The 18,687-nt window shown below is 40.8% G+C and overlaps 1 protein-coding gene across 1 annotated transcript in view; it reads right to left on the bottom strand.

The window, feature by feature from the left end:
- Positions 1–10,006: 10,006 nt before the first annotated feature.
- Positions 10,007–18,687, bottom strand: part of prrg4 (proline rich Gla (G-carboxyglutamic acid) 4 (transmembrane)) — a 45,481-nt gene continuing 36,800 nt past the window's right edge. Inside the window, exons 6-7 of the mRNA XM_078220943.1 lie at positions 12,051–12,176; positions 10,007–10,581 (exon numbers count right to left, since the gene is read on the bottom strand). Of these exons, the coding sequence (XP_078077069.1) occupies positions 10,542–10,581; positions 12,051–12,176 (166 nt within the window). The 3' untranslated portion in view covers positions 10,007–10,541. The remainder of the gene's footprint in view (positions 10,582–12,050; positions 12,177–18,687) is intronic.

Raw genomic sequence — 18,687 nt, 5'->3', positions numbered from 1 at the left:
GGGGATTCTGCAATGGTAATGCTATCCAATGTGAAGAGGAAATGGATAGATGCTCTCTTATTGGAGATGGTTATTGCCTGGCCCTTGTGTGCTCATTGTCTAGCAATTATGTGACACAAATGTTCCTTGCCATTTATCAGCTCAAGCCTGGATGTTGTCCAGGTTTTGCTGCATGTGGGCATGGATTGCTTCAGTAAATAAGTTGGGAATGGTGCAGAATACTCTGCAATCGTCAATGAAAATCCTCACTTCTGATATTACGATGGCAGGAAGATCATTAATGAAACAGTTGAAGATGGTTGGAGCTAGGACGCTACCTTGAAGAACTCCTGCAGTGATATTCATGGGCTTAGATGATTAGCCTCCAACAATCTTCCTTTGTCCTAGATACAGCATAAAGTTTTTTCTCCTGATTCCCATTGACGTCAAATTTATAAGTAATCCTTGATGTCTCAGTCAAATGCTGTCTTGATGTCAAGGGCGTTAATCTAACCTCACTTCTTCAGCGCATGTTGGTATCAAGGCTGTAATGGGTCAGGAGCTAAGTGGACTACTCCTGTTCCTATTAATGTTTGAGATGCAGCTGACATTCAAGTAAATGGAAAGTAAGTTACAAATGTCAGGTTCTATAAATATGCCATAGACTTAATTAGACGACTTTTTGCTGGGGGCAGATTGGTGTAGTTGGTTAGTTATAGAATTGGAACCTCTGGACCTGGGATTGAATCCAACCCAGAATGATGGAATGAAAATCTTGTTTCTATCTGCTAGCTATGCATCCATTAAACAGACATCAAATAAAGACTTGCAAAAATGTATAGATACAATTGTAAAGGAAAGTGATAAATATATACTTATGTAAAGACAAACTAAAAGGACATAATAGTAAGTTAGAACATGTTAATCAATTCAACTATCTAGGAAATACAATAACATTTGGTGTTAAAAGCAGTACTGTAATCCGAAAGAGGACTGGACAAGCCTAAAGTGTTTTTACAAAATTAAACAACATTCTAAGAAACATCAGCTTGAGTTTTGAAATGAAAACCCGTATACAAAAATGTTATGTTTGGTTAGTAATGAATTATGGATTCGAAGCTTGGAGCATTGGGAAAGAGGAAGAAAAGCAACAGCTTTGAAATGTTTAAGAAGGATCCTAAGGGTAAGCTGGGTGAAGAAAGGAACTAATGAAGTAGTATTGAATGAGCCTTGAAGAACAAGAAAATTCAAATAAGGACAAATTGAGGACAAATTGGGCACAATCTTTCCGGCTTGCTGCGTCGGTCGATCAGTGTGGTGAGCCAGGAAGATAGCATGGGACCCCAAACTTCTCAGTCACGCCAGGCGCAAATCGGTTTGGTATCTTCCTGGCCCTGTTTTGTCAGTGCGAATGACTTCATGCCCCTATTGGCATAGGATTGACTTTATTTACATCCAATTTGTGAGTCCGGGACAACTGCTTCCGCCCTCCTAGATCCTTCTCTCTCACCAGCAAGACGTCATGTCAATGTTCTAGGATCACCACTGCTTTGAGCCAGGGGCCAGTAGGATTAAAGGCCATTAAAGCCCCGGGTGGTCGGGGCATGGCTGGGCAGTGCCCACCAGGCAGCCTGGCAGCACTTGGGGCCTGAGTGGGGGTGAAGCCTAAGTGGTCGCAGGCCTATGATGAGGAGGTAAGCACAATGATGGGGCACGTATGCAGGGGTGGGGGGGCTCTGCAAGGGGGATGGTCAGCAGTGGGGGTGGTTGACAAGGGGGAAAGCTCTGCAAGGGGGAGGAGTTGTGGAGGGGCTATGCAAGAGTGGTGATCGCAGGGGTGGGCTGCGGAGGGGATTGTGATGTGGTGGGGGGGGGGGGGGAATTCATCTGGAGGGCCCTCGTGCCCCGATGCCTGCGACCTGTGTTGGTGTGCAGCAGGTGGAGGGGTAGTCTGATGTCTGCGTTGGGGGTGGGCGGTGGTGGGAGGAAGTCTCCCAGTTCACTGTCAGATCAGGGCGCTCTGCGCAATGGAGCTCAAGTGCTCTTGCGCGAGCTTCCCTGGTGTACTTGGACACTGCTGCCCCCCCCCCGCAACCCCAACCTCCTGCCGGCACAAAGCTCCCAGAAAAACTGATCAGAGTGCCGGAAGATTGCAGTGCCAAGCTTGCCCAAAAGACCGGCACGGAGAACTCCCATTTTCACGCTGTTATGACATGGAAAATTCAGCTGTGCTCTTCAGATATGTTATCCGTGCAGAAGAGTAAAAGGTGCCAAATCATCAGCAGAAGAGGAGAAAGAGGGTGATAGTAAATGAAGCAGCTAGATTACATTAACAACTGGCTTAACCAGAACTATAAGAACAGGTCATTTACCTTTGCTGCAATCAGAGGTTTGGAAGACCGTGATCCTTTACACCACTTGGCATGGCACTCAGATGATGATCTGCTGGCTGTAAAGAGCATCTTAAATTGCTGCAAGTTTCAGTCCAGTTTCCCTCATTGATTTGAACTATAGCATAAAACTGCTTCCAACTTGGCACTCACACTAAGGGTAGTCACAAGTATGAAATTGATATTCTTAATCATGTGATAGCAGGTGCTCAGGTTTGGGGCTCAGGCAGATTATAGTGGTGGGAGCTTTATTTTGCATCTGACGTACGAATTGATTAACTGAGAGGTACTTGAGGCTGACACTGTACATTGTTTTAACCCAGTAAGAAGTTTAACAACACCAGGTTAAAGTCCAACAGGTTTATTTGGTAGCAAAAGCCACACAGGCTTTCGGAGCCCCAAGCCCCTTCTTCAGGTGAGTGGGAATTCTGTTCACAAACAGGGCATATAAAGAGACAAACTCAATTTACATGAATAGTGGTTGGAATGCGAATACTTACAGCTAATCAAGTCTTTAAGATACAAACAATATGAGTGGAGAGAGCATCAAGACAGGCTAAAGAGATGTGTATCGTCTCCAGACAGGACAGCCAGTGAAACTCTGCAGGTCCAGGCAGGCTGTGGGGATTACAAATAGTGTGACAGGAACCCAATATCCCGGTTGAGGCTGTCCTCATGTGTGCGGAACTTGGCTATCAATTTCTGCTCAGCGACTCTGCGCCGTCGTGTGTCGTGAAGGCCGCCTTTGAGAACGCTTACCCGAATATCAGAGGCCGAATGCCCGTGACCGCTGAAGTGCTCCCCAACAGGAAGAGAACAGTTTTGCCTGGTGATTGTCGAGCGGTGTTCATTCATCCGTTGTCGCAGCGTCTGCATGGTTTCCCCAATGTACCATGCCTCGGGACATCCTTTCCTGCAGCGTATCAGGTAGACAACGTTGGCCAAGTTGCAAGAGTATGTATCGTGTACCAGGTGGATGGTGTTCTCACGTGAGATGATGGCATCTGTGTCGATGGTCCGGCACGTCTTGCAGAGGTTGCTGTGGCAGGGTTGTGTGGTGTCGTGGTCACTGTTCTCCTGAAGGCTAGGTAGTTTGCTGCGGACAATGGTCTGTTTGAGATTGTGCGGTTGTTTGAAGGCAAGAAGTGGGGGTGTGGAGATGGCCTTGGCGAGATGATCGTCTTCATCAATGACATGTTGAAGGCTCCGGAGGAGATGCCGTGGCTTCTCCGCTCCGGGGAAGTACTGGACGACAAAGGGTACTCTGTCCACCGTGTCCTGTGTTTGTCTTCTGAGGTCGGTGCGGTTTTTCACTGTGGCGCGTCGCCATCCACCAGGTACACGGTACATATTCTTGCAACTCGGCCAACGTTGTCTACCTGATACGCTGCAGGAAAGGATGTCCCGAGGCATGGTACATTGGGGAAACCATGCAGATGCTGCGACAACGGATGAATGAACACCGCTCGACAATCACCAGGCAAGACTGTTCTCTTCCTGTTGGGGAGCACTTCAGCGGTCACGGGCATTCGGCCTCTGATATTCAGGTAAGCGTTCTCCAAGGCGGCCTTCACGACACACGACGGCGCAGAGTCGCTGAGCAGAAATTGATAGCCAAGTTCCGCACACATGAGGACGGCCTCAACCGGGATATTGGGTTCCTGTCACACTATTTGTAATCCCCACAGCCTGCCTGGACCTGCAGAGTTTCATTGGCTGTCCTGTCTGGAGACAATACACATCTCTTTAGTCTGCCTTGATGCTCTCTCCACTCACATTGTTTGTATCTTAAAGACTTGATTAGCTGTAAGTATTCGCATTCCAACCATTATTCATGTAAATTGAGTTTGTCTCTTTATATGCCCTGTTTGTGAACAGAATTCCCACTCACCTGAAGAAGGGGCTTGGGGCTCCGAAAGCTTGTGTGGCTTTTGCTACCAAATAAACCTGTTAGACTTTAACCTGGTGTTGTTAAACTTCTTACTGTGTTTACCCCAGTCCAATGCCGGCATCTCCACATCATTGTTTTAATGTCAGAAATAAGGTGTACAGTTAGTAAATGTATAGAGTAAATGTTGTCAAAGAAAATTTATTCTAATAGTTCAGATAAACAAGTTAGAAACTGTAAAAGTATTATTTGTATTATTTTACATCCATCTAAACACAGGAAAATCCCAAGGACAAGCTATCTTCAAAGTGCATATCTGAATGCGTGGTTAATGGTTAGCAGAATAGGTAGATTTCCCAAAAACAACGAAGTTGTCATCATTGTGGGTCAAAACAAGCAGTCATACAAAAAAAAGTTTCTGGGAATTTCTTTCTGCAGTTGTTCAGTTCCTGTTCTTTGCAATATCTAGAATAGAACCATTATTATTTCATATAATTGTACAAAGAAAAACATCACCCATCAATCCCGAGTTATTGTAATTACCAAAGCTGATTTGCTTTAAGTCTAGGTTTTTAAGACTAACAGTTTCAAAGTTGGAGGGCCATCTGACGGGTCCATTCCTGGACCTGGCCAGAGATTTCCATCAATCAGGATGTACACAGTCAGTGTTTATCCTGCCTGTATTTGGCTCTCTTCTGCAGCCTTGTCTGTGCCTGGATGACCCTGGAGAAGAAGCAAAGGGTGTCTCGCTGTATGCTTGAGACCTTCCATGACTGGTGGGCACAGCTGAACATGAAAGTGGAAGCAATGTTACTTAATTTGAATTTTCCTTGTTTGTTAGTTTTGCCCCTCTAAAAAGGTACACTTCTGTTCGATGTTATTTGTTCGACAATACTGTGGCACTCCACTGTCTCTTGAGGGGTTCAATTTCTTTGAGTCTCAAAGAAAAAAAATCTGATCATTCAAAGCAGGAAGATGCCAAATTCAGTCCCTAGTCTGCACTGTGGTAGGTCATCTCAAAACCAGAGAACAATTGCCTCAATTATCCCAATTGGGGAATAAAGTGCCAGCCAGTTTTGCCCGTCCTGGTTGCTAGGCTAGTAACTCCTTACCATAAAGTGCATATATAGATGCAAATGAGGATAGAACCAGGTTTCAACCCATACAGGGATCTCTTCCAAATGACCATTATTTATTAATAAGTGTAAGTGACAAATTCCAACACAATATGCACCATTAGCTAAGAATAATTCCTATCCTCAGCTGACATTTATGCATGTACTTCCAGTGAAGGGTCCAGCTAACGTCGAGTCTGGATGATCCTTCATCAGAGCTTCGTTTCAAATTCCAGCATCCCCAGTAATTTGCTTTTAAACTCTTAGGGCACCTGTTGTGATTGATCATTGTCACAGCCGAGATCAGATAACTGCACACACCAAAGCTAGGACTTTCGTGCCATTTCTTTTACTTTCAAAACTGTCTTGCTTTTGTGCTAAATAAGCATATGCTGACCTCTGTAAATCCAGATTATAGATTTCTAACTGTTCTACCTTTTGTCCCCCAATGCCATATCATTATATAAGCATCTGGGGAAGACAGATCGTTCCTTGCACTTTGTCAGGACACAAAAACAGACATAAGTTTTTTTTTCCCTTTACCAATATATACTTTCATCTTTGAATTAAGTTGTAAACCATCAACATATTACAATAGCATTCCCAACTGCAATTTAGTGGGAAAAACAAAATTATTAATGAGCAAGACCTAATGAAGTTTCTAGTATGCCAGATATTTGAAAATCATAGTTCCCCTGAAATAATTTGCACCATATTGAATAGAACATAGAAAAAAAAATACAGCACAAACAGGCCCTTCAGCCCACAAGTTGCGTCGGTCATGTCCCTACCTACCTATAACCCTCAATCCTATTAAGTTCCATGTACTCATCCAGAAGTCTCTTAAAAGACCCTATCGAGTTTGCCTCCACCACCACTGATGGCAGCCGATTCCACTCACCCACCACCCTGAGTGAAAAACCTACCCCTGACATCTCCTCTGTACCTACTCCCCAGCACCTTAAACCTGTGTCCTCTCGTAGCAGCCATTTCAGCCCTGGGAAAAAGCCTCCGAGAATCCACCCGATCTATACCTCTCAACATCTTGTACACCTCTATCAGGTCACCTCTCATCCTTCGTCTCTCCAAGGAGAAGACTGAGCTCCCTCAACCTATCCTCATAAGGCATGCCAACCAATCCAGGCAACATCCTTGTAAATCTTCTCTGCACCCTTTCAATAATTTCCACATCCCTCCTGTAATGAGGCGACCAGAACTGAGCACAGTACTCCCAAGTGGGGTCTGACGAGGGTCTAATAAAGCTGCATCATTATCTCCCGACTCCTAAACTCAATCCCTCGATTGATGAAGGCCAGCACACCATACACCTTCTTAACCACCTCCTCTACCTGCGAGGCCGATTTAAGAGTCCTATGGACCCGAACCCCAAGATCCTTCTGATCCTCTACACTGCTAAGAGTCTTACCCTTGATATTATACTCCTTCATCCCATTTGACCTGCCAAATAATTTCCAATTGGTGTACATGCCTATTGCTTTTTTTATTGGTACTTTTTTGAATTTTACTTCCAATCAGAAAAGCCCATTCGAATTACATCCAATCATGGTCCCTACATGTGGGACAAACCAGATCCAAGCTGAATATCAAGATATTGAATTCCATCTTGGGCTCGATCAAACAAAACCCAAGCTGACAAGATGAGGCATTGCGCTCCCTCTTGGGCTTGATCTAATGCTTTATCTTAGCCAGAAGGAAAAATTGCTTCAGGTAAAGCTTCAGTTTTACCTGAAGCCTGATATTTCATTGCAATACTGAGGGAATACTGTATTGTTGGAGGTGCTTGGTTATCATATTGCTGTTAGTGGGAGGTTCCTGTATGCAAACCAACTACTGCATTTCCTATATTACAACGGTGCCTATACTTCAGAGTACTTTAAGATCTCATGTTGTGAAAGCCATTTATATCAGTGCAAGTCTTTTTAAAAGGAAAATTCCATTAGACGGAGCAAATCAAAGTATGAACTCTGTGGGTTTAATGATGGTTATTTACCATCATTAAATCCACTGAGCTTAAGCTGTAATGGGGAGTTTTTACAGTCTGTCACATGGAGCTACCATCAATGGACAGTATTTAGTTATATTTTCTGTAGAACACGTCAGTTTCTATGATTAAAGAGACATTCTTTTTGAAGTAGGTTTTATTTAGATACAAAACATTTTAGAGTTATTAATCCATTAACGTACACAATACATGAATGAAAAATAAAATAAATCTACAGAGAGAAATTAGTTAACAAGAATATAGAATCCAGAATGCTGATCTATAACGCACAAAACTTTAATGAGTGACTGGCTGAAAAAAGTGCTGAAGGAAAGGACAAAGAACAATAAACTAAATCTTGGAAAAAACGTCTCTTCTCAAGGAAATGTTTATTCTGGGTGTCTGTGGGGTAACTGGGAGCTGGGGAAGGTAAGAGTTGGGGATAAAGTACAAATATCAGTTTTCATAGGGGCACCAGATTGCATCAAAAGTTACTCAGAAGCTTTATCTGCACCCAAACCATGAGTGCTTCTGATGGCAAAATACAAAATAAGCTTATCAAATTCAGCTAAAAAGAGTTGCTTCACTCAGTTATCTAGATATTTGGCAATTTAAGCCTCTCAGATTTCACAATAATTAGGGACTTAAAAACACAAAGGGAATGGTTTACTTAGAGACTACCACCTGGACTTCATTCCCAGAGTTTTACTTTGTCATAAGGTAAGATTAGCCATAGTCCACAAAAGGACTATAGGTATTTTTCTCCATTAGTGAGGGAGAGCGACAATTGGTTTTTTATAGCCTGAGGCACACCACTCTGCAAGCATGGGGCAAACTTCCATAAACTACCATGCTATTGGTGTCATTCTGTCTGCATCACACTCTAGCCATCTAGCCTACTAAACTAGCCAACCCCCACATTTTGTCACAACTCCCAGGGTGTGGGAATCTTGTCAGAATGCAATCCCCCATTGAGGTGTGCCAGTAATTCTACCTTAAACAACTGTATGCAAGTCTATTTAGGCCTGTTTAGGTTTTCAACTGAAATAGCTTTTCTGATTTCTCTTAGGCTTACAGACTTGAAACCTTTGCAAAAATAACCAGGCTCCATTATCGAGGGAATGCCACTAGCCTTTTCATTTCCCATCAGTGTTTTTTTGAGATAACATGCCAACTTCAGCAGGGATTAATAAGCCAGGAGAGGCATAGTTCTGATCAATACCCAAAATATGCAAGTGACAAAGCTAATTTGAAAGTTTTATACTTCAATTTTCTCATCTCCTGAAGGCATCATCGCTCTCTCAGGGCAACAGCTTCATGAACTCAGTCTGTTATATTATCCTCATCCAACCTGCCATTATTCATGCATGAAACTTGTAGAATAGAGTTGACAGGCTGTCCAATTGCTGATGCATCACTTTAGCTTACACAGAACTTCCTGGAGCAACCTCTGATCAATGATTAGGACCAGGAATTCTAACTGGTTTTGTTTCTCTGTATCAGAGACAATGGCTTTACACCAGCCTGGCAGATCAGGTAATTCAGCACAGACTTGGATTAAATCTGGAATATTTCCAGTTCATATCGTTTAGCTACTGAATGGTTAAATTTGCTGAACGACTGGGCATCTTATTTCTCATATAGGTGAAGAGAAACATTCTAAAGTACAATTGAGTTGCTTTCGAAACAAAATAGCACTGGATCTCTACAGGGAGAAAACAGAAATTCAATATACACACCCCTATCCTAACATTTACTGTGTCACCAATTACTCTTTGCTTATTAGTTAATATGAAGTTAATCTAAGTGTAGGGCACAAGTTGCCAGTTGAAGTAAACTGATGGATACCAAACAACAGAAATCATTCCAACTTCAACCACCATCTCCCATACCTAGATTCCTCTCCATCCCAATAACCAATTGTCGAACCCTTAATTCATCTTCTGATATCCATTAAGTCTTCAGATTGATGCAAAATGCATATAAACATTATTCCATCATCTATGCATTAAAGGGAAAGCTCTTGCTTTCCATATTGGTACTTCCTACATTCAAAGCTACAAACTGAAATTTCGTCAGGTTTACCCCCATCTCACCAAAGAAAACCTTCCATCACTGGAACACAGTTAAATAAATAACATAAACATAGCACAATTTGAATGTTCGCCTGCATTAAAAGTAATATATTTAGGACAGTTGCTAATCAGATATTCCAGCTTCTCAATATGGTCATGAATTCTATTGATGTTGAGCTAGTGATTGAACTCTTAACATGGACATAGGCAGAATTATTCAAGTTATGCTTTTTTGATGGAAGTACCAAGTTGAGTGCAGAGAAAGACAAAAAGTATGAATTTATGGCTCAAGGTTGTTGTAGCTAAAGAGCTTCTCGATTACAACAGCAACTGGAAATTCAACTGATTAGCATGAGGACACAGATCGACAATTATCTGGGTTGAGAGTTTGAGTCATTTATACTTCATTTCAACTGAATGGAGGATCGGCACTCGATGAAAGGATATTTGATACAGATGAACTGGACGACCAGCCAACTCACTAATTAGAGTTTTGAGATCCCTGGTGGCAGTAATTCTTTATAAACAAGATTTTAAAAGGGATGCTTTTGTGTCTGGTGTCTGATATCGATTGGAATTATTGAACTGCTCGACTTTGAATTTCAGGTGACTTTGTGTAAACCTGAAAATTATATAATTCCACTTTCCAACTGTTATTTAATAAATATCATGCCCGATTACTCAACGATACTAAAACCAAGCCCAATTTCACAATATTTAACAATCTTTCAATCATTCTTCGAGATGGAGAATCCTTCAACTTGGAGCCAATCTCAGATTTGTAGTTCCACCAAAAAAGCATAAGGATCAATAGTTTGCGAGATTTAAATTTGCATTGTTTAAAATGCTACTCAAGTGTACTATGGATTACGAAAGTGTTAGAAAAAGATTAAGCTATGAAAAACCCATTTTTGTTTCATTTCCAGATAAATTTTACACCTCCATTAGTTATGTACAAATATCACATATTCAAATACAAAGAATACTTAATTAAATATCATTTGTATAGTGCAGATTTCATTATTAAAAATACATTAAATTTAAATGTTTACTGTTAGTGCGAATATTTTATCAATCTAATTTGTTCGTTCATTATCGAGAGCGATGGGATTTCGAGGAACCAGAAGACGATCTGTGCAAACAATATAATTGTGAAAAATATTTTATAAAGTCTTCGACAAAATGTAAAATTTTCAATGTTTGAACAGCTTAATATGGTAATAATATTGAAATTAAGAAAAATCTCTAATTCTAATCAAACTATTGCTTTTTTAATATTCTGTACATTGTAAATTCAGGTGATAATATGGACCATGTGCCGTGGCTCAGTTGCAAGCATTCTCAGTTCAAAATCAGAGGATTGTAAATTCAAGTCCAACTCCCAGTTACCCGAGCCTGAAAATCTAGTATAGTTATTGATGGGTTGTTGCACTGCCAAAAATGTCACATTTCAGGTGAGACATCAAACCAAGTCTCCATCTATCCTCTTATGTGGATGTAAAGGTTCTCAAAGCACTAGTTCTCCCTGGCCAAAATATAGCCCTCAATCAACATTACTAAAACAGGTCTCTTGGTCAGGATCACATTGCTGTTTGTAAGGTACTGTGTTCAAATTATTGAACCCTAATTTCAGGTGATGTGGCAATTGAATTGGACTATCACTTTGTTTATAATTATTTACCTGGAAACACAACTGCTCCCATCTCACCCAACCTTCTGACCTGGCACCAGTTGCCGTAAAGCAGGCAAGTTTAAAAATCCAGCTACTGATGAGGTAAGTGTATAAGATAAGTGGGCAGGATTTGGGTGGGAGACAGGGCAGCAGGGGTGGGGTGGTAAGGTCCCCTACTTCCCCAGCACAACTTTGGGGTACCTTGCAGATGTACTGCCCTGGAGCACAGCACAGACATTACAGTCCAGTGTAACTACCAAAGCCAGCATTTTCAAAACACATCAAGTATTAGAAAGTTTTAAATTCTAAGTCAACAACTTGCCTTTAAATGTTAAAATGATTTAAATGAAAAAATGATAATGAAGAATTAATCACACCAATCGCTAGCAGGTTTCTTTTAACATGCCAGTTATTTACAATTTCTTGGCATCTTGGTAACAAACAACAGATTCCTCGGCAATTACACAGAGAAGTCACACATTTGAGTCCCACCCAAGGTAGATGATTGCTTGGGGAATTTTCCAGCCCAGCCCCTGGCCAACTAGACTGAAAGATCTTTGGAAAGCAGAAGATTTCATTCTCAATTCCTCTTTTATAATTTTACACTGAGAATTATCTTGAAATTTATTTGGTGCCTTTCACAAACATTATCCGCTAATGAATCATACTTTAGAGAAACCTTATGGGCTAATGGGTGGGATTTTTGACATTTTTCTACAACATTTGCACATTGGCGAAGGCGGTCCACCATTGAGGAACATGTGGCAGGGGTTCACTGTCGGTAGGACTGAAAGATTCCATTATCATGAATGGCTGTAATATTCCAGCTATTGTATGTAGGATTACCAGAAAACATCTACTTCAATAACAAATACAATAACTACTGCATTAATCTTGTAGTCTTCCAAGAGACAAAAGGTATTACCTACCCTGGATAAGGGGGTGGAGGGGCATCATATTGTCCAGTTGCCACGAGTGCCTGTTCATAGGAAGGTAGTGCTGACTCTGGATCTGTAGTAAAGGACACAGGATTCATGGAGGTTTCCTCAGTCCTCCTGATAAGACAAGGGAGTTAGTAAGCATCCTGTTTTCTCCATGAATGGAATAGTCACCAGCTATACAGGAATGTGCAGTTTCAGACAAAAATTCAGGCTGGAAAATGCTGTAAAGACAGGAGGTATCAAGACCAAAATATGGCTAATACAAGTGAAAAATAGTGATACATTCTGTATCTAACTTGACCGACCACGCACAAGCAAAGCAGAAAACGCTCATGGAAATATATGCCTATATTATTTCTAACTTCAAGTTACCACAGCAAATTAGGATTTATTTTTATACAAAGAAAACTGAATCGACGATTATAAAAAGGTGCAATATCAGAATATTTCACAACATTCAAGGAAACAATCATACATACCTTTGGGCTGCATGGGCACAATAAAATAATTCCAAACAAACAGCTTAGCTTGTCTAAATGGTGGCCTGGATTTTTACCATCAGCAGTGAAGCAGTGACGCTCACCTCTGACTGGAAATAAAAACTGACTCATAGGCTCCTGAAAAATAAAACCTCCCCCTCTTGCTTGTTGCAACAGAGAATTTATTTTTGCAACAGAGAATTGCTTCAGGACAAATAGCAAGGTGTGGCATATTGCAGATAAAGCCATGGCCCCTAGTGACATCACAATTGGAAGACATACCTTGAGGTCAGTGTTATGCTCAATTACATGTTTTTTAAAAAAATAATGATTTTAAATATTTAAAAACAATGATGGCAATTGTCATAAACTTGTATATACTTTTAACACTTTTATAACAGTTTTAAAAGTCTCTTGGGGTCTGTCCCTCAGATATCATTGCCACTGATGTCTACCCCCCCCCCCCCCCCCCCCCCCCCGATTTCTTCTTATCTCTACACAGTTCTTTCCTCTCCAAGTCTCTTCAGGGAAATTGTATTCAGCATTGGTTGGCAATCATTATTTGTAAATATTTTGAACTTGCTCGACAAAGAGATTCCATTTGTCCCGCATCACAAGTAAATTCAAACATCTGTAGGCCAATAACTGGCCTATAAAATAGTAATCCTGGCAACAAAATAATTGCATCTTCGATGTTCTCTCTGTCCGCTGTGGTTTCCTGGTCATGTACTTCAAAAATGGCAATCACACTCGTGCTGTTTACAGGTAACTACTTGAGGTTAAAGTTAACATGCTTTCTATTGGTAACAAAAGCTGACTTCCTCAGGTTACAACTTTCATTTCCAGTTGACCTTTCTACCTAGGCTTACCTTCATAGTCCCAATTTCTATTGTGCTACTGAGTAGCTTATCTGCAGGCCTAAATGAGTAAAGAATGAATCCCACCAGAAAAATGGGAAGATAGACTTGCAATTATATAGCATTTTTCCATAACAATTAATGTTATACAGTACTTTACAACCAATGAATTACTTTGAACTGTAGTCACTATAATGATGTAGGAAGCCAGAGGGGGGAACCATGACTTTGTACAAGATACCAGAATGACCACAGCTGAATAGTAGTGATCATTGTACAGTGCAACAGCCTGAATAACCACAAATGGGCAACCAAGCTGATATCAGTACAAGACATCAAAAGGGTTTGAAAAGTTAGAGTTTGGGATAAGTTACTCAATACCACAATAGAAATTGGGACTATGAAGGTAAGCCTCGGTAGAACGGTCAACTGGAAGTGCAAGTTGTAACTTGAGGAAGTCAGCTTTTGTTACCAATTTAAAGCATGTTAACTTTAACCTCAAGTGGTTACTTCCAGCTTCATAAACAGCACGAGTCTGATTGCCATTTTTGAAGTACATTCATTCCCTTGATTTTAGAAGATTCAGGGGCAGGGGGTTTGATAGATTAAAAATCAAAAAAAATTGATGGGTAGATGCAAAGAATCCATTTCCTCTTTTGGGGGAATCCAGAATAAGGTGGCAGGGAGAACAACCTTAGAATTATAACTAGGCAATTCATTAGAATGTACTTTTCACACACACACAATAATGAAAATCGAGGATACCCTTCTCCAATAATTTATATGTAACTGTTTAAGTTACAAGTAACTTAAATAGGTCAAAGCTAATTGAAAAAAAATGGTGGAAACTTAGTACAAACCATTCTTTTCATTTACAATTTAAGACCATTAATTAAGTGATCAAAGAAATCAAATTTTGGGCAGAATTATAAGCAATGTGGATGCAAGTGTAAAATTACAAAAAGATACTGGCAGATTAAATGAATGGGAAAACCTGTGGGAAATGGATCTCAAGACTGGCAAGGTCATCCACTTTAGATTTAAAAGTATAGAACATGGTGTTTTTTAAATGCTGAGAGCAGTGGAGGTCTGAAGCGATTTAGTCCAGGTACTTAAGATCATTGAATGTCATAAACAAGGACACAAAGTAATCAAAAAGGTTAATGAAATGCTGGCCTTCCTTTCTAAAGGACTATAATACAGGGGAGTAGAAATCCTGCTTCAGCGAAACAAAACCCTGATTAGATCACATCTGGAATACAGCAAGCATTTCTGGGCACCACATGTGGAGTTGCTGGCATTGGACTGGGGTAGGCACAGTAAGAAGTCTCACAACACCAGGTTAAAGTCCAACAGGTTTATTTGGTAGCACGAGTGATGTGACCTGCTCTTCAGCAATTTCTTGGGGCTGTTCCCCCAAGAAGTTGCCAAGGTGATTTTAACTAAGACAACAATTTGTTTCAACAAACCTGTCGAGAGGGTGTAGTGCATTAAAAAAAAATCAATCCACCATGGCTCTCAAATGAGTATGTAACAAATCCCAAAAGTCGAGGACCGGGTTGCCCTTGGTAAGTGACCAGAAGGTAATGGTTCCCATAAATCTGACGACACACAGTGAGACTCAGGGCAGTTGACAGGGAAAGAAACAACTGGGATTCATATCCTCAGTATGATCATAATCATGGGTTCCTCTCAATTGCTGTCTCCGAACTACAAACAGAGGCCTGGTTCGACCATTAGCAGAAGCCATTAAACTTTGACATTAAGCAGTGCAAGATGACCAATTATAGACAACCTGTGGCATTTTCATACCAAGTTTGCATTCCATCACACTGTGCTTACAATGCAAATGCTAACAGACTTCAATGGTTCCTATAAAATAGAAAACGTGGGCAAAGCAGTGAGTCTCAGTCAGCTCTGCAGGGAATAAGCTGCACTGCAGAAAATCATTTTACAGATTATCACCTGATTTAAGAAACATACTACAAGAACCAAGCTAAGGTTTATCATTTAACCTGTAAACGATCCATTACTGGTTCAACAGAATTTTCCCTATTAAATCAGATGTGTTCAAGTCTTGCTAATAACTTAGTTTCAACACCTGCCTCTTTGTGAGAAACAGATGTTAGCTGCAGACTGCACACCCTTCCATCAAACTTTGTTTTAGAAAGAGCATGGGCAGGTTTGCTTAGTTAATACCTTAGATGGATCTAACGGAGTACAAATAGCTGGGATAGAGAGCTAAAAAAGAGATGACAGCAAGATGCATATACAGGAAGACAGAGGCCAGGAAGAGAGAGAAGGCGAGAGCTTGTACTAAAAACTATGGAAACTCAACTTTAAGCCAGGTCACAGTCAGGGACATACACACAATAAATAGAAACAGGAGCAGGCTGTTCAAGCCTGCCCTGCCATTCAATACAATTATGGCTGATTTATGCCGGCCTCAACTCCTTTTCTGTGCCATCTTCACATAGCCCTCTAGTTTTCGGTCTATCAAATTTTATCCACCTCAACTTTGAATACTTCTAATGATCAAGCCTCCACCCTTTGGGACAGAATTCCACAGATTCACCATCCTCAGACACAACATTTCTATGCACCTCAGTTTTAAATGACCCGTTATCCTGTAGCTATGTCCCCTTGTTCGAGACTCTCCAACTAGTGAAAACATCTCACCATCTCCCCTGTCAAGCCCCCTCAGGATCTTATATGTTTGAGTAAGGTCACCCCTCACTCTTCTAAATTCTAAGGACCACAAACCCAAACTATTGTGTCTCTTGATAGGACAACCCTCTTATCCCAGGAATTAGCCTGGTGAATCTCCTTTCGACTGCCTCCAGTGTTACTATATCCTTTGTAAGGTAAAAGGGGACCAAAATGGTAAGCAGTATTCCAGCTGAGGCCTTACCAACCCTGTACAATTACAAGTCCTCCCTATTTTTAAACTCCAATCTGTTTGCAATAAAAGGCCAAATGCAGTTTGCCGTAACTACTTGTTGAACCTGCCTGCTAGCTTTTTTGTGATTCATGCACTAGAACACCTAGATCCCTCCGTACCTCACTCACCTGCAGTCTCTCTCCATTTAGATAATAATCTGCCTTTTGATTCCTCCTACCGAATTGCATGACCTCACACTTCCCCACATTAAACTCCATTTTCCAGATTTTCACCCAGTCACCCAATCTATCTATAATCGCATTGCAGAATCACAATATCCTTATCACAGCCTGCCCTTCCCACCTATATTTGTATTGTCGGCAAGTTTGGAAACCTTACATTCTGTTCCTTTCTCCAGATCATTAATGTAAACAGTGAACAATTGTTGGCCAAGAATGGATTCCTGCAGTACTCCACATCTTTCCACTCTGAAAAGGATCCATTTATTCCAACTCTCCATCTTCTATCTGACAGCTAGTTTTCATTCCTCCGATTCCATGGTCTTTTACTTTATGCACCAGCCTCTTATGTGGCACCTTGTCAAATGTCTTTTGGAAATCTAAATGCACTACATCTGCAGGTTCCTCTCTATCTACTCTCCCTGTTACAGCCTCAAAGAATTCGAGCATATTTGTCAAACATGATTTACCTTTCATAAAACTGTGTTGACTTGGTTTGACTATATTCAACTTTCCTAAATGATTAGCTATTTCCTCTTTGATTATCGACTCCAGCATCTTGCCAATGATTGCTATTAAACCAACTAACCTATTATAGTTCCCTGCCTTTCTCCCTTTTTGTACAAGGGAGTCAGACTGGCGATTTTCCAATCTACTGGTACCGTCCTAGAATTTAGCGAGTTATGAAAAATTTCAACCTATGGGTCCACTATCTCTGCAGCCACTTCCATTAAAACCTCAGCATGGAGTTCATTGGGTCCTGGTGACTCGTGCACCTTTAGCCCCTTGAGTTTCTCTAATACTCTATCCTTTGTGATTGGGACTTTTGTACGTTCTACCATGTTATTTGAAATCAGCCCATCTGATAATTTAAGGATATTTGTAATATCTTCCATGAGGAAGACTGATGCAAAAAAAAAACTGATGCATACCCGCCATTTCTTTGTTTGCTGTTATCAATTCACTCAACTCATTCAATGGAGGTCCCACATTTACTTTAACCACTCACTTTCCGTTATCCATAGAAACTCTTATTGTTTGTTTTAATGCTGCACGCAAGTTTTCTCTCAAAATTCATTTTCTCCCTTACGAGCTTTTCAGTCTTTTGCTGTTGGATCCTAAAAACGCTCCAGTCCTCTGGCCTACCACTATCCCTTGCCACTTTGCATATGCTGCTTTTCAAGTTAACATTATCCTTGACCTTGTGTGTTAACCATGGATCTTACCTCTTTCTCATGGAATCCCTCTCTTTGATTGAGATAACCTCCTGCTGAGCATTTTGGACCAGCTGTTTGAATTATCTGCCACTGCTCATGACCTGTATCTTAGTTTGTACTTAGCTTCTGTTTTTACATGCTCATGTTCTAGATGAATACCTTCAAAGAATGCTCTTCAACCTTAAACTGGTAAAATATGGCTTACAGAATTTAAAATGTAAAAATAAAAAGCTCCCCGATAAATTATTCAACAAACCCATCAATTAGAAGACAAAATGTCAGGATTTAGTAGATTTCGTATAGCTGAAGGACTAAAGTGGGCTCAACAACACACCCATTTTAGCACAATTCAGACCATAGGGATGGCAAATTGGTGGTTCTCGATCTGCACTCAGCTGGCAAGCGACATTCCTAGTCGCGTTTCCTTCTATTCCTTTCTCCCTCGTGTACTAATCCTGCTTTCCCTTGAATATGTCCATATTATTCACCTCAGCTAGTTCATGTGACAGTGAGTTTGACATTCTAACCACTTTCTGGGTAAAGAGGTTTCTTCCAAATACTTTATTGGATCTACCGGTGACTACTTTATATTGATTCCCTCTACATTTGGTCTACTCCACAAGTGGAAACACCTCTACCCTATCAAGTAATGAACAGAAGCATTATTTCTCTGCTCAACTTCAAACCTTGGCTGAGGTACCTCAAATGGAAAAAAAAGACGGTGAGAGAAATGCTAATGTGACTCGATTACCAGGTGTCAGAGGGGTGATCTTATAAGAGAAGTACGTATGGTGATAAACCACCCAAAAAAAGATAGATCCAGAGATTACTTCACACTAAACCACGAGTAGGACAAAAGATACAAGAAATAAAATAAATCCAACCCGGCCAATCAGTCTACTCTCAATCATCAGTAAGGTACTGGAAGGGGTCATCAACAGTGCTATCAAGT

Source organism: Mustelus asterias, chromosome 9 (assembly GCF_964213995.1).
Source record: "Mustelus asterias chromosome 9, sMusAst1.hap1.1, whole genome shotgun sequence".
Lineage (NCBI taxonomy): Eukaryota > Metazoa > Chordata > Chondrichthyes > Carcharhiniformes > Triakidae > Mustelus > Mustelus asterias.
This window is presented reverse-complemented; position numbering and strand designations above follow the sequence as displayed.